This window comes from Narcine bancroftii, chromosome 7 (genome assembly GCF_036971445.1).
Source record: "Narcine bancroftii isolate sNarBan1 chromosome 7, sNarBan1.hap1, whole genome shotgun sequence".
Taxonomy (NCBI): Eukaryota; Metazoa; Chordata; class Chondrichthyes; order Torpediniformes; family Narcinidae; genus Narcine; species Narcine bancroftii.
In genome coordinates this window covers 207863612-207886836 of record NC_091475.1, presented here as the reverse complement: position 1 = coordinate 207886836, position 23225 = coordinate 207863612, and the positions used below count along the sequence as shown (strand labels likewise).

At 45.7% G+C, this 23225-nt stretch overlaps 1 protein-coding gene across 1 annotated transcript in view; it reads right to left on the bottom strand.

The window, feature by feature from the left end:
- gucy2f (guanylate cyclase 2F, retinal) overlaps positions 1 to 23225 on the bottom strand; it is a 70232-nt gene that overhangs the window by 4748 nt on the left and 42259 nt on the right. The window contains exons 13-17 of the mRNA XM_069892508.1: positions 14591 to 14783; positions 11579 to 11753; positions 6610 to 6708; positions 4563 to 4657; positions 1324 to 1409 (exon numbers count right to left, since the gene is read on the bottom strand). Coding sequence (XP_069748609.1) covers positions 1324 to 1409; positions 4563 to 4657; positions 6610 to 6708; positions 11579 to 11753; positions 14591 to 14783 — 648 coding nt within the window. The remainder of the gene's footprint in view (positions 1 to 1323; positions 1410 to 4562; positions 4658 to 6609; positions 6709 to 11578; positions 11754 to 14590; positions 14784 to 23225) is intronic.

Sequence of the window (23225 nt, the reverse complement as noted above, 5' to 3'; positions counted from 1 at the left end):
GTCCCTATTGAACCAATTTCCACTGTCACCCCCGGCAATGCATTCCAGGCACCCACCGCGCTCTGTGTAAAAAAAACAACTGATGTCTCCCCTAAATTTTCACCCACCTCCCTTTAAACAGATGTCCTCGGGTATTTGCTATTGTCACTCCAGGGAAAAGATGCTGCTGTCCACCCTATCTAAACCCCTCCTAATCTTGTACACTTCTCATCCTTCATCGGTCCCAAGAGGAAAGCCCTAGCTCTGCCAACCTTGCTTCATATGACATGTTCTCCAATCCAGGAAATATCCTGGTAAATCTCCTCTGTGTGTTCTCTAAAGCATTTACATCCCCCCTGCCATGAGCTGACCAGAACTGAACGCAATACTCCAAGTGTGGTCCAACCAGAACTTTATAGAGCTGCAACCTTACCTCACGGGCTTTGAATGCAATCCCCCGACTGTGGCTTTTCTAGGGACGCTGCATGGCTTGCAGAGTTTTTACAGCTTTTTGTTTACTGCTTGAGAATGGGAATATTTGGAGGTAGTGCAGAGGGGGTTGATTCTGGAAATGTAAGGGCTAGCTTACAAGGAAACAAGTCATCGATACTCATTGGAGTTTAAAAAGCATAAGGGAGGAACTTATGGGAGATCTAAAATTACAAAAGCAATATGTAAGATAGAAGCAAGGGGACTGTCTCCACTGGCAGGTGAGATTAGAACAAGGGGACATCACCTCAAAATTTAGAGAGTAGATTTAGGATGGGGTTGAGGAGGAACTGCTTTTCCCAAAGAGTGGTGAATCTGTGAGAATTCTCTGCCCAAGGAAACAATAAAGGTTGCCTCATTGCGTACAGTGAAGGGGAAGATTTTTGAATAGCAGCTGGACCCAAATCCAAGGCAAGATGAGTCTTGCTGAATGGCGAAGCTGGCTCGACAGGTCAGATGGCCTGCTCCTGTTCCTACACCTATTTCAACTTTAACTCTATAACTCTGTACTCCGCTTTCATTGCCGTATTATGTATGTGATGACGAGCTGAAAAGCTCGCAAAACAAACTTTCTCACTGTGCCTCCCATACATGTGACAATAAGCTTTAATGGCATTTACTTGCACTATCAAGCCTCCCCAGGGCATTAAACATGGACATCGAAACTCTTTGAGGTCACCTGGAGAAAAAGTTGTCACATCAGAAAGCATCCGGAGATGGATGGGAACCTCCACCGTGTGCGCTCCATTAAAACCCTGTCAGTGCCCGACAATCTGCGTACTTCATTTGGAAGCAACGTGCCATCCCTATCTTACAGTCTGCTGTTAGCTCTCCCTTCTGATGGGAGGTGCTTACCCAGGTTTGATGGCTGGCGGCTCAGGTAAGGGATCAGTGAAGCCTTTTTTCCCGACAAGCCAATAAGTTTCTTCAATGCCTTTACCCTGGAACATAAAGCAAAGGGGTAACATTTCCCTCTTGGTTTTAACTAGCAGTAAAACATTAAAACAAGCAGCACAGATATCACTGATTTTTTTACATTTTAAAAATTTAGACGTATATCATGGTAACGGGCCCCTCCTGGCCACGGGCCCGTGCCACCCAAAAACACCTAATTAACCTACAACCCCGGTACAATGGTAAGAAACCAAAGCACGGAGGAAACCCGCGCAGACGTGTGGAGAACGTATGAACTTCTCACAGACAGTGATGGATTCGAACCCCGGTTCTGATCACTGGTACTGTAACAGCGTTGAGCTAACCACGATGTCAACCAAGCTGCCCTCGATTCACATCAGTAACATTCTGATCCCAATATCCCCGTGAATATGTTCTGCATCTTTTACAGCTTACTGAATGAAAACTCAAAGATATCCACATCCATTGTAAAACTCTGATAATCCGCTAGCCCAGGCCAAACTTTTAATTTTTAATTGAGACAAATAGCATGGTCACAGGCCATTTTGGCCCACGTGTCCGTGCCGCCCAATTAACCTACACTCTCGGTATGTTCTCGTGGGCCAAAATGGCCTGTGACCGTGCTGTATGTCTCAATTAAAAATTAAAAGGCTGGCCACCCTTGAGCCTATGGTTCCAAAATCCCGATGGTCCGGCCACTGACTCACCAAGTTCCTGGTAACCAATTCCCGTTCCACTCACCAGGACTCCATTTCTGGTTTGTTGGCCTACTCATCAGAGCCCTGGTATCACCGCACCCTCCCAACACCTTGGCCAACCTTCCCATTCCACTCACTTGGACTCCATTTCTGTTTTTTTGGTATACTCACCAGGGTCCTGGTACCCCCCACCCCCTTCCCATTCTACTCACTGAGACTCCATTTCTGGTTTTCTGGCCTACTCACTAGGGTCCTGGTATTCCCCTTCCTGTTCCACTTACAACATGTATGACAATAAACTCATTACCGTCATGGTAGCTCAGAAGTCAAGACCAAGTGGAGGCCAGTGGCCAAAGCAAACAGGCTTGGAACCATCCTGAGCTGACTGTCGTGGCAATCAGTTCAGACTGCAGTGGGAGAAGAAGTGGTGGCATTGTCAGAGCTGGTGTGGACCTGGGGAGAGCGGGGAGCGGAGGCACAGTGCTGCTCCACGGGATCCAACCACCCAGACCGACTGCCAATAGCTCCATACGGGCTTCAAATGGCTCATTAAAGAAGACAACGGTGTTGTATTTAAAATCCTGCGGGGTTCCAGGCCCAAGATGGCGGCGTCCGGGTTCGGCTGCAGCCACAAGGGGTTTCAGACTCTGGGAAGGTAGCAGACTCACTGGTAACCTATGAACTCCCCACAGTGAGAAGCAGAAGCAGAGGAGACAACCCTAAGGACGGTGACCATGGTGGTGGACCAGTGAGGGTCTCAGCAGCTGAAAGATACACCCAGGCAGTGAGCTGCAGGGAAAGGAAACCATGCCGACTGCTGGAGACTCTAGGTAAATGGACTAACACCAGGCTTCCGGCTGCTGGAGTCTTGAGTTCAAAGGACTAACACCAGGACGCTGGCTGCTGGAGACTTGAGGTCAAGGGACTAACACCAGGCTGCAGGCTGCTGGAGACTTGAGGTCAAGGGACTAACACCAGGCTGTGGGCTGCTGGAGACTCAAGGTCAATGGACTAACACCAGGCTGCCGGCTGTTGGAGACTTGAGGTCAAGGGACTAACACCAGGCTGCCGGCTGCTGGAAACTCGAGGTCAATGGACTAACACCAGGCTGCCGGCTGTTGGAGACTTGAGGTCAATGGACTAACACCAGGCTGCCGGCTGCTGGAGACTTGAGGTCAAGGGACTAACACCAGGCTGTGGGCTGCTGGAGACTCAAGGTCAATGGACTAACACCAGGCTGCCGGCTGTTGGAGACTTGAGGTCAAGGGACTAACACCAGGCTGCCGGCTGCTGGAAACTCGAGGTCAATGGACTAACACCAGGCTGCCGGCTGTTGGAGACTTGAGGTCAATGGACTAACACCAGGCTGCCGGCTGCTGGAGACTTGAGGTCAAGGGACTAACACCAGGCTGTGGGCTGCTGGAGACTCAAGGTCAATGGACTAACACCAGGCTGCCGGCTGTTGGAGACTTGAGGTCAAGGGACTAACACCAGGCTGCCGGCTGTTGGAAACTCGAGGTCAATGGACTAACACCCAGCCGCCGGCTGCTGGAGACTCGAGGTCAATGGACTAACACCAGGCTGCCGGCTGTTGGAGACTTGAGGTCAAGGGACTAACACCAGGCTGTGGGCTGCTGGAGACTTGAGGTCAATGGACTAACACCAGGCTGCCGGCTGCTGGAAACTCGAGGTCAATGGACTAACACCAGGCTGTGGGCTGCTGGAGACTTGAGGTCAATGGACTAACACCAGGCTGCCGGCTGCTGGAGACTCAAGGTCAATGGACTAACACCAGGCTGCTGGCTGTTGGAGACTTGAGGTCAAGGGACTAACACCAGGCTGTGGGCTGCTGGAGACTTGAGGTCAATGGACTAACACCAGGCTGCCGGCTGCTGGAAACTCGAGGTCAATGGACTAACACCAGGCTGCCGGCTGCTGGAGACTGGCTCATAAGAACCAAGTACTGGAACCAGGTTTCGAGAGAGTGCTGAGGGCAGGAAGGGCTGACTCAGGGCCCTGAAGGCTTCCTCATCGTATCGGAAGTTTGGATCTGAGCCAGGGTGACCGATGGTTTGAACTGAACTGGAGTCTTGTGCGGCCGCAGAGACTATGAAAATGCTGGAGGGAAATCCACCAATACTGGGGCTGACTCGAGTTTGATTCTCTTTCTCTGACTGTAAAGGGCAACGCTAATGGCAAATCATCGTCTGCCTTATGGTGCACTAAAGGCAATGTTGGGTAATATTATACCTCTGCTTTATTACATGACAATAAATAGCATCTGATTTGATCTGCTGAGGACCAGCATGAAGAATAGGAGTGTCTTGCAGAATCCTGGTCACCATCGGAGCAGAGGTTTGGGTGGTACGTAGACCCTTGTACAGCAGGCTACTGCTAAGCAGAGCAATAAAATCAAAGTACAAATGAATAGACCAATAAACCCAGGAATGTGCAGGCTTGGTTCCGCCTTCGCTTCCTCACCTTCAACTCGGTTTGTCCGCGGACCTGTATTTCATAGCCCTCATCCAAACTGCGCAGGATTTTTACAGTGCTCTGGTTGACGTGAATTCGATAAGCTGCAAAGCAGGAGCGATAAGGCATCAGTGAGGAAAACAAGGAATCTTTTCCTTGTGTTTATATGCCGCTTTGGTCAGGTGACATGAAATTTGCAGCAGTTTTCAGAAAGGCCGCAAGCACCTTACAGGGAGAACCTCGTACATTTAGTCATGTATTAAGTGGACAGTCATTTTGACAACACTACGGGGTGGGAGCTAGGAAGTGGGATTCACTGAAGTCCAATTTTAGCACACAGTCAACATGGACCATACAGCTGACCGCTAGGAATTTCAGTGATCTGATTATTCTCTATCAATGACCATAGCAACAGTCCACACTCACTACTGACTACGGGCAGTGAGAATACTGAACGACCAAAGGATCTGCTCACACTAACCATTCGAGACACTCCTATTCAATAAATAACATTTTTATTTTTATTTATTCATATCAATTAAATACTTGTCCTGCATATGTATTGTTTGTCTGTAGGTATCTGGTTGTGTGCCTGTGTGTTTTGCACCAAAGTCCGGAGAACACTGTTTCGTCAGGGTGTATTTGTGCAATTGGATAATAATAGACTTGACTTGATGGTTTACACTCATGAGCAATCATTTCCACTGTGTATCCAGTCTCCAACTCTGTTGATGGTCCCCACTCTCCATCAGTGAACCCCACTCTTCATCAGTGGTCCCACTCTCCACCTATGGCCTCCACTCCCTGTCAGGGATCCTCACTCTCCATCTCAGATCCACACTCTCCATCAGTAGTCAGTCCATCAGTGGCTCCCACTCTCCATCAGTGATCCCCACTCTCCATCAGTGGTTCCCACTCTCCATCAGAGATTCCCACTCTCCATCAGTGAACCCCACTGTCCATCAGTGACTCCCACTCTCCATCAGTGGTTCCCACTCTCCATCAGTGATCCTCACTCTCCATCAGTGATCCCCACTCTCCATCAGTGAACCCCACTGTCCATCAGTGGCCCCTACTCTCCACTAGTGAACTCCACTCTCCATCAGTGGTTCCCACTCTCTATCAGTGATCCCCACTCTCCATCAGTGAACCCCACTGTCCATCAGTGGCTCCCACTCTCCATCAGTGGTTCCCACTCTCCATCAGTGATCCTCACTCTCCATCAGTGATCCCCACTCTCCATCAGTGAACCCCACTGTCCATCAGTGGCCCCTACTCTCCACAGTGAACTCCACTCTCCATCAGTGGTTCCCACTCTCCATCAGTTAACCCCACTCTCCATCAGTGAACTCCACTCTCCATCAGTGAACCCCACTCTCCATCAGTGGTCCCCACTCTCCATCAGTGATCCCCACTCTCCATCAGTGAACCCCACTGTCCATCAGTGGCTCCCACTCTCCATCAGTGATCCCCACTCTCCATCAGTGAACTCCACTCTCCATTAGTGGTTCCCACTCTCCATCAGTGATCCTCACTCTCCATCAGTGGAAACTCCATCAATGGTTCCAACTTTCTATGTGTGTTTTCCACAGTCAGGCAATAATCTTCCCGCTCCAGCCATAATCACCACCCTCACCCACCTGTTGTAAACATTAATGGCATGAACAAGTTAGCTCTCTCGAACTCCCTTTAACAAGTCTTTGTGAAAAGAACAAAGGCAGAACATGGAGGATGTTCATATGACGTGAAGTGTCATCAGCTGGAAGTTGTTTCCTGATGGGCCGCTGGAGGCAAATCCAATGGGAAGGTCAAACGCTGTTGGATACATACCATTTTGTAGGGTGCTCTGTTCACATGGCTGGCTCCAGTACAGTTGGTGAAAACGCCTGCATTCTGCTGTGACTCGGTAATGGTAGGATTCCATTAAAGCAAATTATAAAAAGGAGAATCATGTAGAAATTATTCATAGAAAAGTGAGGTCCTGCCATTCCTACCTTTACGGCCCTCAGATATTTTTGGGAAGTGAATTCATTATTTCAACCTAATTGTTACTCACGCAAGCCTGTGGATTCCATTCGAGAAGCAGTGTTGATTGTATCTCCAAAGAGGCAATACCTGGGCATGGTCAGACCCACAACACCAGCCACACACGGCCCTAAGAGAAACAGGAGAGGAGAATTTCCATCAAAAGTGGGACTTGGCAGGATTCGAAAGCCCCACACTGTAGGCAAGGCTCTGAAAGCAGAGGGGTGGCCTGACTGGGGTGTATAAAATTGTGAGAGGCATTGATGGAGTGGTCAGTCAGAATCTTTTCCCCAGCGGAAAAGCTTCATCCACTGGACATGATTTAAGGGAAGGGGGAGAGAGTTTAAGGGAGATGTACAGTCAATATTTTTTACACACCGAGAGTGGTGGGGGCTAGGGGCAGTGGTGGGGGTAGATACAATAGTGGCGTTTAAGAGGATTCTAGGTGGTCACGTGAATATGAAGGAGATGGTGGAATATCTATTGTGCAGGCAGCAGAGTTTTAATTTGATTTGGACAGAGTGTTCAACATAGACACCGTGGATCAAAGGTCCTGTCCTGTTCGAATGCCTTGAATTGAATTGTTCAGTGATACAGTGGGAAACTTTATGTTGCGTGCTATCCAGGCAATCTATACATACATAGTACAAGAGGAAGTAGCAAGAATCAAAAGTGCAGGGGTTAATGTTCCAATTAGCAAATGTGGCAGGTATAATGGCACAGTTGGCAAAGCGGTTACCGCAATGCCTTCACTGTGCCGGCGATCAGGCCTGGGCATTGAATCCCGTGCTATCTGTGAGGGGTTTGTATATTCTCCCCATGTCTGTGTGGGTTTTCCCTGGGGACTCCAGTTTCCTCCCACCGTTCAAAACATACTGAGGGTGTAGGTTAATTGGGTGTAAATTGGGCGGCACGGACTCATGGGCTGAAATGGCCTGTTACCATGCTGTATGTCTAAAATTTAAATAAAGCAAAATTGCTGGGTATATTTTAAAGAGATAAGTACAGTTACAACGTGAGAGGTGACTGAGAAAATTTGTGCAAAAGGGAATTCATTTAGCAAATAGGAAAAGCTGGGAGGATCAGGATTTTCAAAACATCAGTGAAACATCACATATAATCCCTGAGGCACAGCAGCTGCCTTGAACATAGCAAAATCCCACAAAAAAAATCATTCAGGTGCTGTTCTAGCTGCTGCCATCAGTAAAGAGGTATCGGTCCAAAAACTCATAAAAACAGGTTGAGACACAGCCGCTCCCCCGTCAGACTTCTCAACAACAAACTCAATCAGGGACTCGTTTAAGGACTCTCACTTTGCACATTAATTATTACTGAATTTATTTTTTCTGTATTGCACACTTAGTTTACATTTCTTTCATTGTTTATATTTTTCTCTTTTGTATACCACTCTGATCAGTAGAAATTCTGCCTGGCCCACAGGAAAAAGATTCTCAGGGTTGTACTCTGACGATATATCTGAACAATGAACATTAAAATTTAGATATTTTACCAGAGTAAATCAGGCGGACCTCATGGAAGCCTATCAAATACTGAAAGGCCTGGACAGCGTGGAGGTGGAGAGGATGTCTCCAACAGTGGGGGAGCCTGGGACCAGAGGGCACGGCGTCAGAATGCAAACACGTCCCTTATGAACATAGTTGAGGAGGAATCTCTTCACCCAGAGGGAGGTGAATCTGAGGAAATCATTGCCACAAATGTTTGTGGAGGCCAAGGCTTTGGGTATGTTGAAGACAGAGGTAAATAAGTTCTTTTTATTTTAAATATATTTTATTTAATATAAAACCACTTAGCAAAGATATCACTATATTTCAAACTGAATCCAAATACATGTGGTATTTTATAAAAAAGATAAAAAGAAAGTAAAGAAATACAAAAGAAAGGAAAACCTTCTATAAATCCCCAGAACCCTCTACTGTGATGGATTATATTATATATTGTATAATATAATTATATATTGTATATATTGATTATGTTTTTGGAGGAGGTAGATTGTGGGGGTCATGAAGGTCACAAACAAACACAAACACTTCACAAAACAGATCTTATTTAAAATGCCAGAGCTCTGCTCAAGCCAGACAGTTCAGGCTCCGAGTGCCTTTGCAGAAACTTTGAAGGATGTCTACAAGGACTTCACAAGTAGGTGTTAATTGGACCTGCTGTGGAGTCATGGATTATTGTTTTGAAAGCAACAGATGAACGGACTCAGAAGTTTGGGTCTGATGCCTCAATCTTTCTGGGTGCAGTTTGCTGTTCTAAGAAGGTTGTATGGTTTTTCAAGCAGAGAGAGAGAGAGAGAGAGGAGAGACAAAACGGGCTTTCTCTAAGAGAAAGAGAGAGAGAGAAAACTGGTTTCTGCAGTCATGGCAAGCTGGCAGCTTGTTGAAGCACCATTTTGAAGATGGGTTGTGAGTTCTGAGTTCAGCCTGTTGAAAACCCTTGTGGTCTATACAAGAGGAAATGGCTGGCTAGAGTGTTTCACCAGAAATAAGGGAAACAAAAGGAACTCTGTGACCTGCAGCAGAAGAGGTTATCATTTGGAAAACCCTGATGGGGCATGTTTATTTGGCAAGACGCTGAAGTGACGGATGGAAGTAAATCAGTTTGTGTGTCTCTCTCTCTGAAACCAACCAGAACCTTCCTGAGTGGTAACCATTTAAGCACCAGAGCTTGGTGAAATTCTGTGCACAGTATAAGAATTGCCTGATACCAGTGAAGTTGGAGGAGTGAGAAGTGAGATTGGACTGTGAATCAGAGAACTTTTCTGAACTCATGCACACACATTACATACACATGCGATTAGAATTAGAAGGGGGTTAAGTTAGGTTAAGTTAAGTTAAAGTCCAGTTTTATTTTAAATAAAATTTTAAAATGACTTTTGTTTAAATAACCATTTGTCTTGGTGAATTTCTATTGCTGTTGGGTTTTGGGGTCCTCTGGGCCTATAGCACTACAAACTAAAATAAAGAAGAGGGACAAGAAAACCATAACAGGAGCACTTCACTTTCTGATATTTTTAAACTTATGTATATTTATAAAGATCTATAAGAGAAAGGATATGTTTGAGATTCATTTAAATTTTAATACCAACAGTTTGTATATATGGTGTCCATATTTCACAAAATATATCATGTTTATCTCTTAAATTATAAGTAATTTTCTCAAGTGGAATCCAACTCTGAACTTCTGCCATCTCTCCAGTCCCAAATCAGTATCTGACTTCCAAGTTATAGCAATACATTTTCTACCCATTGCCAAGACAATTTTAACAAATTTTATTTGATACATATTTAGTTTCAATTTCAGTTTAATCCCTCTAACATCTCCCAGTAAAAATAATATTGGATCCTGTGGGAATCTTAGTTATTCATTCTAATAATTTATTCATTCTAATAAATTATTCATTCTAATAAATTACCCAAATTGAGCCAAAAAAAGGTTTAATTGTGGAACACTGCCAAGTCAAATGCAAAAAAGTACCAACTCCTTGTCCACATCTAAAAAATAAATCTGAATAAATATAGGTAAATAAGTTCTTGATTAGGAAGGGGGTCAAATATCACAGAGAGAAAACAGGAGAATAGAGCTGAAAAGGATAGCAAATCAGCAAAAACTTCGAGTGGTCGCATTCAGTTCTGGTCATCTCATTAAAGGAAGGATGTACAGTAGATGATTCTGAGAGGGTGCAGAGAAGATTTACCAGGATGTTCCCTGGATTGAAGAACGTGTCTCATGAAGCAAAGTTTGGGCTTTTCACTTTGGAGCGATGAAGGTTGAGACGTGACTTAATAGATGTATATAAGATTATGAGAGGCTTAGATAAGGTGGACATCCAGCACCTTTTTCCCAGGGAAACAATACCAAATACCAGAGGACACCTGTTCAAGGTGAGTGGAGGAAAGTTTATGGAAGATGTCAGGGGTACTTTTTATTACACAGGTAGTGGTGGGTGCCTGGAAAGCAGTGCCAGGGATGGTGGTGGTGGAGGCTGGTGCAATAGGGACATTTAAGTTAGGTACATGGATGTAGGAAACATAGAGGGTTATGGGTGTGAGGTAGGGAGAATTTGCATTGTGATGGAGTAGGTTTACATTGGTTGGCACAGCATGGGCTGAAGAGACTGTAACGTGCTGCAATGTTCTATATTCTATTTTCATGATGAAATGGCAGGACAGACTCGAATGGCATAATTCCACTGTGATGTTTTATGGTCTTATTATGGTTGAATAGCAAATGATTGTTTCAAAGTAGTGCTATGCTTACTTTCTATCTACCTGAGAGGGCAGGCAGGCCCCTGTCTTAACTTCTCACACAAAAGACAACACCTTTGAGATATGATCACACAAGCCTCAGTGCAGGCATCAGCCTAGAATTTGTGTGGGGTTACCTCGAACCCCATGGAGTGTGAGTGATGGTGCCAAACTGGATGGGGTAGGGACTGTTCTTCTTTCCGCAGGGTTCAGAGGCAAGAGTTGAAAATATCACTTCAAATTAAATCCACAAGGACCCCCATCACCCTGGTCACAGCAACCTCTCACTGTCACCTTTGGGCAGAAGGTACAAAAGCCTGAAGACCATCACCTCTGGGTTCAAAGACAGTTTCTGTCGGGCTCTTGAACCCTCCTTGGTTGCGCTATTCAGAGACAGCAATGAAACCACAAATGGTCCATCTGCAATATTATAACATCATTTTTTATTGCACTATTGTAATTGTAAATGTTTATTATCCCTCTATTTTTTGTATTTATTATCTTATTTCAATTTAATTTCATGTGTACTATTGAGGTTGTTTTTTTCCATGAAGCACCTGTTCAGCTGCAGCAAGTAGGAATGTCGGTGCATATGTACATTGTACCATGTATATGACAGTAAACCCATTATCCCTACAGATGTCCATCTGTATAATATCCCTGCATTTATACTGAGCTTCCAACAACAACGGGATTTTTATAATGTGACAGCTGAGCTATTGGGGCTCTCACCTGAGTGAATCCCAATTCGGATCTTGATGGGGAGTTCTGGCATGTGCCTCATTTTGAAGGAACCCACCGAGCTGAGGAGGTGCAGGGACATGTTGGCAATCTCCGCCGCGTGTTTATTGCCGTTTCTCTTCGGCAGCCCCGAGGCCACCATGTAAGCATCACCAATGGTTTCAACCTGAAAGAACCGACAGAACCACATGATTCTTTGGCTAGGGTGGCATACTGGGGGTGAGATACAACAATGGACATGCCTACTTGTTATTTGTACATCACACACACACACACACACACACACACACACACACACACACACACACACACACACACACACACACACACGCACACACACACACAAATGCACACACATACATGCACAGGTGTATGAGTGCACACACACACACACACGCATGCAAGCACAAGTGCACACACACACATATGCGCACAAACACACACACAGTATACTGTAAATAGAGAGAGAGATAGACAGAGAAAGATATGGAGATAAAGAGAGATAGAGATACTGGAAGAGACAGAGACAGACAGGCAGGCTGGCAGAGAGAGAGAGAGAGAGAGAGCGAGACACAGTCCAGAGAGAGGAGAGAGAGAGAGAGAGAGAGAGAGAGAGAGAGAGAGAGAGAGAGAAAGGGAGAGTATTTCAGGTCAGCTTGGCATCAAGGGTGCAGAAGAATTTTAAGTGCGACGTGTTAACACGATTGACAAGCCCCATGGTTTGTCATTTTTTCAAGTGAGGCTGGAAAATAAGTTAATTATTTTCAAAAGGAGAATGCATTTAAAGTAAAGGTGCTTGTCAAACATAAAACAAAAGTGAACTTAAAGCCATTTTGAAGGAATATATATCAGGTCCATAAAAACGATGAAAGGGAGCTCGAGAGGGGAATTGGACATGATTAATGGAACAGCAGAGCAAGACTGATGGGTGGAATAGCTTAAGAGCTGGGAGGTGCCCAAACGTTCTCCAGTACAGGTAGGGGTGTGAATGGAATGTCTTGGTTACCCAATAGGTGTTAGACACCACTCACTCGTGCTCTACAACAAGTAAGAAGAAAACTATCACATTAAATTTTGCTCCTCATTGCCAAAATAAAACCCGACAGTGACAATGAGAAAAAACACAGAACTCCTGGAGGAGCTCAGCGGGTCACACAGTGTGCAGGGGAGGTAAAGATATGTTGTGAGCATGTGCCCTTTGTCAAGGTGTGAGCAAAGAGCAGGCAGGCTCCTGAATAAAAAACCTGGGGAAGGGGCAGGGAGAGGAGCCTAGGCCAACAGGCAAGAGACCATAATTGGACATGGACAGGAGGGCTGGAGGGGAAAGGTGAGAATAGATCAGGGGAAGAGGTGGCTCTGTGAATGAAAGGAGACAGAGGTAAAAGGGAAAGGGAGAGACAACGGGTGGGGAGGTGTTAGCGGGAACCGGAGAAGTGAATGTTAATGCCATCCAGTTGGAGGGTGCCAGGACGGAATATGAGGTGTTGTTTCTTGTTCTGATAATGCATGTTGGCATGAGAATTGGGTGGGGAATTGAAATGGTGGTAGCTGGGTCATCCCCGCCTTTGCTGAAGACAGAGAGAAGGTGCTCAACAAAATGATCGCCCAGTCTGAGTTCAGGCTCTCCAATGAGAGCACCAGATACAGTAGATGACCCCTGCAGATTCACAAGTGTTGCTTCACCTGGAATGACTTTTTGGGGCCCAAATGGTGGTGAGGATGGACAAAGGTAGGTGCCAATGGGGTGGTTGGTGGGAAGGGAGGAGTGGATGAAGGAGTCATGTAGAGAGTTGTCCCTGCGGAAGGTGAAGAGGGGAGTGGTAGTGGAAATGGCAGCGGATGATACGTTGGATTCGGAGGGCTGGTGGTGTTGTAGAGGAGGACAAGGGAAATCCTGTTTTTGTAGTGTCTCGGGGTGGAGGAGGCCAGGGCATATGTGATATAGGTGAGGGCCGGATTGATTGCAGTAGAGGGGAAGCCATGTTTGTTGAAGGAGGACAACTAGGATGATCTCGCTTGAAGTCTTCGTCCAGGGTGCAGATGCGACTGAGACGGAACAATTGTGATAAAGGAATGGAATCCTTTCAAGGGATAGGGTGCAAGGAGGTTTAGTTGAGGTGGCTTTGGGAGTTAGTAGGTTTGTAGAAAATGTCCGTTGAGAGTTAATCTCCAGGATGGAGACAAAGAGATTGAGTGTTGCTAGAGATGGACCAAGTGAATTTGAGGTCAGAGTGGAACTTAGCACAGAGTGGAACTTAGCACTAAAGTTGGCTTTGGTTGGCTTCTTTCAGAAGATGATGAATTTTAGGACTACTCTACTCAGGAGAAAAGGTGGAGATGAGTCTTTCTCTCTATTCAAGGTTTAGATCAGTAGTTCTCAATCTTTTTCTTTCCACTCACATCCCACTTTAAGTCATCCCTATGCTATCGGTGCTCTGTGATTAGTAAGGGATGGCTTAAGGTGGGATGTGGATGGAAAGAAAAAGTTTGAAAACCCCTGTTTTAATGGTCCCTCATTGACTCGTTATGTGCACAGTTTCAGAACTCCAAAGGAAATGGGCCAATGACAATTTTTCTCAAGCCAAATATTTCAGTAACAATTGGGTCTAGAGCAGTGGTTCTCAACCTTCCCTTCCCACTCACATCCCACCTTAAGCAATCACTTACTAATCACAGGGCACCGATAGCATAGGGGTGACTTAAAGTGGGATGTGAGTGGAAAGAAAAGGGTTGAGAACCACTGATTTAGATGGAAAGATTTTTGGACCACGTAGAATCAACAGTTTAAAGATCAAATTGGTCAGCATGGATAAGTTGTTTCTGCGCCATAAAAATATATAAACTCTATGAGGCACCAAAGTGGATAATGATCAGATCAACTATGATGTTATTGTATGGGGAAGGCAGATGGTGGTTGTCCATTAGAGCTCCTGTTCCTTCTCATTGATCGGGTTAACCACACTCTAACCCAATATCTTGTTGATGCTCCCTGCAAATCCTTACCTTGTAAACATCATGATTGCCTAAAACAGCATCGAACAAAGTGTAGAGGTCATTCAAGAGATCAATGACCTCAATCGGCTCACTCATTGCTGATATTGTGGTGAAACCAACAATGTCGCTGAAGTAGATGGTGACCTGGTCAAAATACTCGGGTTCCACATTCCCACCTGTTTTCAGTGCTTCTGCAACAGATCTAAAGCAAAACACAAGAGGGAGAAATTAAAAGCCAAAATGGTGAGGGTTAGTTGTCTCCTTAGATGTTGCAATAGAGGTTAGAACATAAACATTTGAGGGCTGGTCTATCTAATAACAACTGCCTTGAATTTCCCTTACTGCATAATCCTCCATTTTCCTCAGTTCCATGTGCTTATCTAATAGTCCCTTAAAAGATCCTATTGTACCTGTCCGCACCACCGTTGACGACAGTGTATTCCATGTACCCACCACTCTCTGTGTGAAAACTTACCTCTCACATTCCCCCTGGACTTCATGCACCTTAAAATTATGCCTCCTCGTGCTATCATTTCAGCGCTGAGGAAAAAAATAACCCTCTGGCCATCCACACAATCAATGCCTCCCATTGATTGTACACCTCTATAAGGTCACCTCTGTTGCACCAAGGAGAAGAATCTCAACCTATCCTCATAAGGCATGCTCTCCATTCCAGGGAACATCTTTGTAAATCTCCTCTGCACCCTTTCTCCAGCATCCACATCTTTCCCGTAATGAGGTGACCAGAACTGTATACAATATTCCAAGTGGGGTCTAACTGCAACATTACCTCGTGCCTCTTGAACTTGATCCCACGACTAATGGCCAACACACCCTATGCCTTCTTACCCATACAGGATGTTCTTGTCCTTCTCTCCTTAATTCTTCCCCCACCCCCACTTGATGAAGGGCTCAGGCTTGAAACGTTGGTTACTCTTTACTTTCTATGGATGCTGTGTGACCTGCTGAGTTCCTCCAGATGCAGTGAGCCCCAACTTTCTTGTTCAACATAATGTTCTTCTTTTCTGTTGTGCTCATTTTTAGCTAACACATTCAGTTGGTGAAACCAGTACCAGTGCAAACCAACCAGTGTATCAGATTTTATTATGTAATGAGACTAGATTAATCAAAGAGGAAGAAGGTGGAGACCCAAATGGCCTTCAACTTAATTTCTATGCCCCTTCCATCATCCAGCATGGATGTTCTGATTAACCCCAGAACCTTGATTCTCCTGGAATCCACAAACTCTAAGAGTTCTTGGAGGTGGAGAATTCCAAAGATCCTCAAAGCACTCAGAGTAGAAATCAGACCTCGATTTTTTGCCCAATTGTCCTGCTCCTGAATCTCCCCGAGGCCTTCCCATGATTTCTCTCCCAGCTACTGCGGGTGAGTGGTAGATGCAGCACCATCCATAAGTTGTATGGGGCCCCATCTGCTCGAAAAGAGGTCCAATCTCTTATTCAAATTATTTTAGTTGGACAATACATCTCAGCTGTTCATTCATCCAGTGAACAGGAACCCAGAAGACTGCAAAAGTGGCAAACCTAGCCAAGCCCATCACAGGCAACAATCTCCTGTCCACTGAAGACATCTATGTGGGATGCTGCCTCAAGAAGGCAGCCAACATCATTCAGGGACCCCCTCACCCTGGTCACACCTTCTTCTCACTGTGACCTCCAGGCAGAAGCCTGAACTCCGGCGCCTCTAAGTTTAACAATGGTTTATATCCAACAGCGACGAGGCTCTCAAATCTTTCTGTGCAACCCTAACTGTAAACTATACTGGAACTACCAAAAGATCTGTCTATACTGTTCAGGCGCAACTTTTTTTGTACCAACTACAACAGTGAATATTTAATTATCTATCTGAAATGGTAATTTAATATACACTATTGTTTCTGTGTCTTATATACCTCTGTGGCTGTCGAAAGTAAGAATTTTGATGCATTGTACTTTTGTATATGACAATAAATTCTCATATCCATTAGCCCCCCCACCCCTCCAACATCTCCCCTTTCCTACATCTCCTTTCCTCCAGCTCTGTCTCTCTTTCGCTACCCCTCTGTCTCCTATTCTCCAGCACTGCATTCACAGACCCTCCCCAGATCAATTCTCACCTTTCCTCTCCTGTCCCCCCATTCCTGTCTATCCATGCCCTCTCGGCTGTTGGTCGCTGTCCCTACCCCCTGTCCCATCTTCCCTCCTGCCACCAACTTTTTGTTCAGGCACCTGCCTGCTTTTTTTTAATAAAAATAATTTATAAATTTACGCTTACAGCAAGGTCACAGGCCCTTCTGGCCTTGGAGCCCGTGCCGCCCAAACACACCAATTAGCCTAAAATCCACACTCATTTTTGGAGAGTGAGAGGAAATCGGTGCGCCTTGAGGATGCCCACATCGAAACAGAGAGAACGTCACAAACCCCTTGCAGACAGCGCCAGATTCCGACCCGGGGCGCTGGCACTGAAATAATGTTTTGCTACCCATGCTGCCCCAACGGTTAGTTCATACTTACATGAAGGGCTCAGGCCCAAAAGGATGGATATACCTTTACCTCCTCTATGGACACTGTGGGGCCTGCTGAATTCCCCCAGCATTTTTGCTTCTTTTACAACTTTCGTGTCATATCATTTTACATCCTATCGTGTAGCCAAATGAGAGGCTTCACAAATCAGGACCAGCTGTGAGGAGGAGGATTTCACTCTAAGTACAGAGAAGAGTTTGGAGTTGCATACAGATTTCCATCCCCAGGGGTATTAGACGTGAAATAAATCTAAAAACCACAGACCCTATCACACCTACACGCCCATCTGGGAGAGCCATCACTCTGGGTCCTCAAGGAGGTACATCGGCAGGACAGTTAGAAACATAGAAAATAAGTGCGAGAGGGCCATTCAGCCTTTAGTGTAGCACCGCCATTCAATACTATCACGGCTGATCATATGACCTCAGTGCCCTATTCCTGCTTTCTCACCATATCCCTTGAGCCCTTTGGCCAATAGGGACCAACACCCTTCAAAATATATCCAACAAATCGGCCTCAACGATTTTCCGTGGTCAGGAGTTCCCCAAGTTCACAACTCTCCAGCACTGTCTGTGAGGAGTTTGTACACTATCCCCGTGTCTGCGTGGGTTTCCTCCAGGTGTTCCAGTTTCCTCCCACCCTTCAAAATGTACGGGAATTGTAGGTTAATTGGTGCATTAAGCACAGATGCGTGGGCCAGAAGGGCCTTCTACATCTAAAAACATTTGAAGTTTCTCCTCATCGCAGTCCTAAATGGCCTCCCCTCATCCTTAGACTGTGACCCCTTGTTCTGGACTTCCCCAACATTGGGACCATTCTTCCTACATCTAACCTGTCGAGTCCTGAGAAAATGTAATACGTCTCAATGAGTTCTCCTCTCATTCTTCTAAATCGGTGGTTCTCAACCTTTTTCTTTCCACTCACATACCACCTTAAGTATTTCCTATGCCATCGGTGCTCAATGATTAGTAAGGGCCCAAAAAGTTTGAAAACCACTGTTTTAATCGTCTCTCATTGACTCGTGATATGCACGGTTTCAGAACTCTAAAGTAAAGTATCTCAGTAACAATTGGGTCTAGAGCAATGATTCTCAACCTTCCCTTCCCACTTACATCCCACCTTAAGCAATCCCTTACTCATCACCGAGCACCGATGGCCTATGGATTACTTAAAGTGGGAAGTAAAAGATTGAAAGCCAGTTGTAAATCCTACTGATTACAATCCTAGTCCATCCAATCTTTCTGTATCCATAAGTCCTGCCATCGGAGCAAACGGACTGGTGAACCATTGCTGCACCCCCTCAATAGCAAGAAACTAGGGGAAATTCTTCTCTGATAGGGATGGGAAAATTGTCGACTTGGCAAATAGAATTCAATATGGAAAACCTTGAGATCCTCCACCAGTGAGAGGAAAGTTTTGGGGGATGTCAGGGTGGTTTTTTTTTTAAATATATTTAGACATTCAGCACAGTAACAGGCCATTTCAACCCATGAACCCGCACCACCCAATTTACACCCGCGGAAGATTTTGAACGGTGAGAGGAAACCGGAGCCCCCAGGGAAACCCCCATGCAGACACAGGGGGAGCATACAAACTCTTTACGTACAGCGTGGGATTTGGACTCCAGTCTCGATCGCTGGCTACGCCAACCATTCCACCCAGAGAGTGGTGGGTGCCTGGAATGCATTCCCAGGGGTGGTACAAAAAGGACATTCAAAGACTGTTAGAGAGCCATGTGGATGTAAGAAAAATAGAGGGTTATGGGTGTATGGTAAAGAAGGTTTAGATTGTTGAGTAGGTTTCTATTGGTCGGAACAACATCGTGGCCCAAAATGCCTGTACTGTGTTTTACGTTCTCTGAGAGGAAAGGCACTACAAATGAATGATGTGCAGAGGGATCTAAGTGCACGGATCATGAAAGTAGGCTGGCAGGTGGAACAAGAAGTTAAGAGGGCAAATGACACATTGGGCTTTATTGCATAGAGTTTGAAGGTTTCAAAATAGGAAAGTATTGTTACAGTTCTTCAGGGTTTTGGTGATTCCTACCACACTTCTGATCTACGTAGGATATAGTAGCATTGGAGACAGGCTAAATTTTTACATTTAAAAAAAAAATCTAAACATACACTACGGTAACAGGCCACTTCAGCCCACGAGTCCATGATGCCCAATTTACACCCAATTAACCCTGAACGTTTTGATCTATCAAAACAAGCTCAACACATCAGGTTCTCTGCTCTTTAGAACTTTGAGGATTACAAGAAGGAGCGACAGGGTAGATTTTGAGATATTTTCTCCAGTGGGAGAATCTTGGACGAGGGGGTCGTAGGTACAAGGCAAGGGGCTGGTCGTCGAAAACTGAGGCGGGTCAAGGTTCCTTAAGAATTCTCTATCCTAGGGCCGTTGAGGTTACAATCGCCAAAGTACAGATTTATTGCCAGATGTACTTAGAGGAAGTAGATAATGTTTGGAGATCGGTGGGGGGGGGGGGGGGTTGGGGTTGAGGGCTATGGGGAAGAGGAGTTGAGGCATGAGGTTGACCAGCATATTGAACGGTGGAGCAGGATGAAAGTCTGCTCGTGTTCCTATTTTTATTGGATACTTGTACTTTCTCGCGTGTTCTTCTAAACAATAATGTGGTAAATGCTAGGTTCTCAATTCCAAGTTCAGGGAAACACAGATCCGATGTTCCGTCCCCTGAATTATTGGTCCCATGACGTAACCACAATACCACTTAACCTACCAGAGTCAACTTGTGGGAAGAAGTCAGTCTGGCACCCTTAGACTTGCACAGTTCAGGAACTCACACAAGAATTTTAATGCCAACATATTCAATGTTCTGCACACATATAATGTGAACGTCCTCAGTGTGCCCCGGATCACTGGTGGTCTGTGCTCTCTCCATCCCACCCCTCTACAGAGTATAGACAGGATGCAGAGTTGGGCAGAAAAGTGACAGACGGAGGCAGGGCCGGTTCCAGACTACTTTGGCAAGGCCAACTACCCCAAGGAAATTGTCAACTTTGATTGTAAAAAACAGATTTTCTGTCGGAACAGCACAAAACTTGAAACTACTAAATTTAAGTTTCAAGACTAAGTGACACATCAACCTTCAATTATCTTTCTCAAATACAAAAGAAAATATTTTGAACTAAAGGGCTCTTGGTAGAATGCATCCCTCCGCCAAGGGCAACACAACATTCAAACCTTTTACTTCACATGCCTTGAAGTCTTTTGTTTTCCACAAGAATGCTGCAGTAGGATAATGTTCCTTTGGCCCATCAAGTTTGCTCTGACTTTCCCGTAACCATGTTCACAAATCTATGCTATTCCCTTTCTTGAAATTTTCCCACATTTCTATAATTTCTCACCCCCAGATTCTACAACTCGCTTACACTCTACAGCAACGGCCAATAATCTACCGGCCCACCTTTTGGAGATTGGAGGGGAGATGGAAGCCTCGAGAGGAAGCTCACACGGTCACAGAGAGAATGTGACCAGAATTCAGGGCAGAAGCCAGATCGCTAGAGTGGTGAGGCAATGGCTCTAGTCATTGCCCCAACGTGAGAGAGCATCAAGTCTAGCAATAATAAAGTTGATTGCTTGCCCCTTTAAGAACTGCCTGATAGGAGAGCGTCTCCATATTACATAACGACGACTTTGAGAACTTGCAAAACATTGATAGAGAATGGTGAGCAACATAATTTTACACGTGCAAGCAGAAGCTTTAATTTGATTTGGACATCATGTTCAGCAGATGTGGGGTGAAAGGCCTGTTCTTGTGCTGTACTGTTATGTGTTCTATAGAAGAAGAATTTTAACCAGCTTAACTCAGTCCGATTATCAAATTAAGTCAAGTTTATTGACATCGGATTGCACAAGTCTCTCCCTTTGGCTTGGCTTCGCGGACGAAGATTTATGGAGGGGGTAAAAGTCCATGTCAGCTGCAGGCTCGTTTGTGGCTGACAAGTCCGATGCGGGACAGGCAGACACGGTTGCAGCGGCTGCAAGGGAAAATTGGTTGGTTGGGGTTGGGTGTTGGGTTTTTCCTCCTTTGCTTTTTGTCAGTGAGGTGGGCTCTGCGGTCTTCTTCAAAGGAGGTTGCTGCCCGCCAAACTGTGAGGCGCCAAGATGCACGGTTTGAAGCGATATCAGCCCACTGGTGGTGGTCAATGTGGCAGGCACCAAGAGATTTCTTTAGGCAGTCCTTGTACCTTTTCTTTGGTGCACCTCTGTCACGGTGGCCAGTGGAGAGCTCGCCATATAACACGATCTTGGGAAGGCGATGGTCCTCCATTCTGGAGACGTGACCCATCCAGCGCAGCTGGATCTTCAGCAGCGTGGACTCGATGGTGTCGACCTCTGCCATCTCGAGTACTTCGACATTAGGGATGAAAGCGCTCCAATGGATGTTGAGGATGGAGCGGAGACAACGCTGGTGGAAGCGTTCTAGGAGCCGTAGGTGATGCCGGTAGAGGACCCATGATTCGGAGCCGAACAGGAGTGTGGGTATGACAACGGCTCTGTATACGCTTATCTTTGTGAGGTTTTTCAGTTGGTTGTTTTTCCAGACTCTTTTGTGTAGTCTTCCAAAGGCGCTATTTGCCTTGGCGAGTCTGTTGTCTATCTCATTGTCGATCCTTGCATCTGATGAAATGGTGCAGCCGAGATAGGTAAACTGGTTGACCGTTTTGAGTTTTGTGTGCCCGATGGAGATGTACAAGTACAACCCGATGAAATAGCGTTCTCCAGTCCTCGGTGCAAAACACAACCAGACGTAACACACATAGAGACAAACGTTACATAGAAAGGACAAGAATTTCATCTCTACAAATCAATAAATTGTTTCCTGAATAGAAGAGTCCCAGTTGATTAGTGTGAGCAGTTCCTTTGGTCATTCAGCAAAGAAACCCGCTGCTCAACATCTGGTTTAGAATAGACAGGGTTGGTGTCATTGACTCCCTCTCAAAATGAGGCATTCTGAACTCCCCTCCACCCGCAGCCTAGTCTCACTAGTCCGCAATATAAACAGCGCGTTGGTCTGTTACATCGGAGGGAGATGGAGGGGGACAGCGGCAGATGGAACGGAGTAGGTTCATGCGGGGCAGTTAGGCAGTAGAACCTCCTCCTCCCCCCCCCCCGCTGTGGGAGTTTTCAAAAGTCGCATTGTGCCCCCTGCAGTTACCCTAATGACCCCCGCTACGACTTTGTTCTGGGGCTGACCTTGAGAATCGACAAGGGCTTGAGCTGTCAAAAGCTGCACAGGTAACTTAATGCACATCGGTAAAGCCTACGGGGTCTCAAAAGAGAAGTAATTTCATCAAGAGAATGCAAACTCCCTGGGTTAGGTTGGTTTGGAACCACAGCTGTTGTTTTCTTTGGGCAAGAGGAAATTAAAGGAAGTGTCAATAAAATGATGAGGTCTGGACGTGGCAAACAGAGGGATCCATTTCCCTCTGCAGCGAGTTTCGTAAACAGGCATATGTTTAAAGGTGACTGGTAGAAGCATTAATGGGGAATGGAGGAGAATTATTCTCACCCTGGGGGCAGTAGGGATCCGGAGCTCTCTATCTGAAAGAAAGGTGGAAACCCTTATCCAATTACATAAGAACATTATTGTTGAAAAGGATACCAGAAAATAGGAAGGAGGGGGAGGGGGTCAGTCTTTCAGCCGATCAAACCAGCCCCACCATTCAATATAATCAGGGTTGATCTCCACATGCCTCAACCCCATTTCTCTGTCATTTCTCCATACCCCTATATTCCTCAATCTATCAACTTATCCACTCAAACTGGAAATGGGACCTTTGGCACAACCAACCAAAATGTCAAACCTACACTAGCCCCACGTGCCTGAGTTTGGACAATATCCCACTAAACTCATCCTATCCATGTATCTGTCCAAATGGTCAGCAAGATGTGCAAAATGAATGTGGAAAAACATTGCACTGGATCTCACACACACACACACACACACACACACACACACACACACACACACACACACACACACACACACACACACACACATACACACGCACACACACCCACACACACCCACACACACCACACCCGCACACACTCACACACCCACACCCACCCACACACACACACACACACAC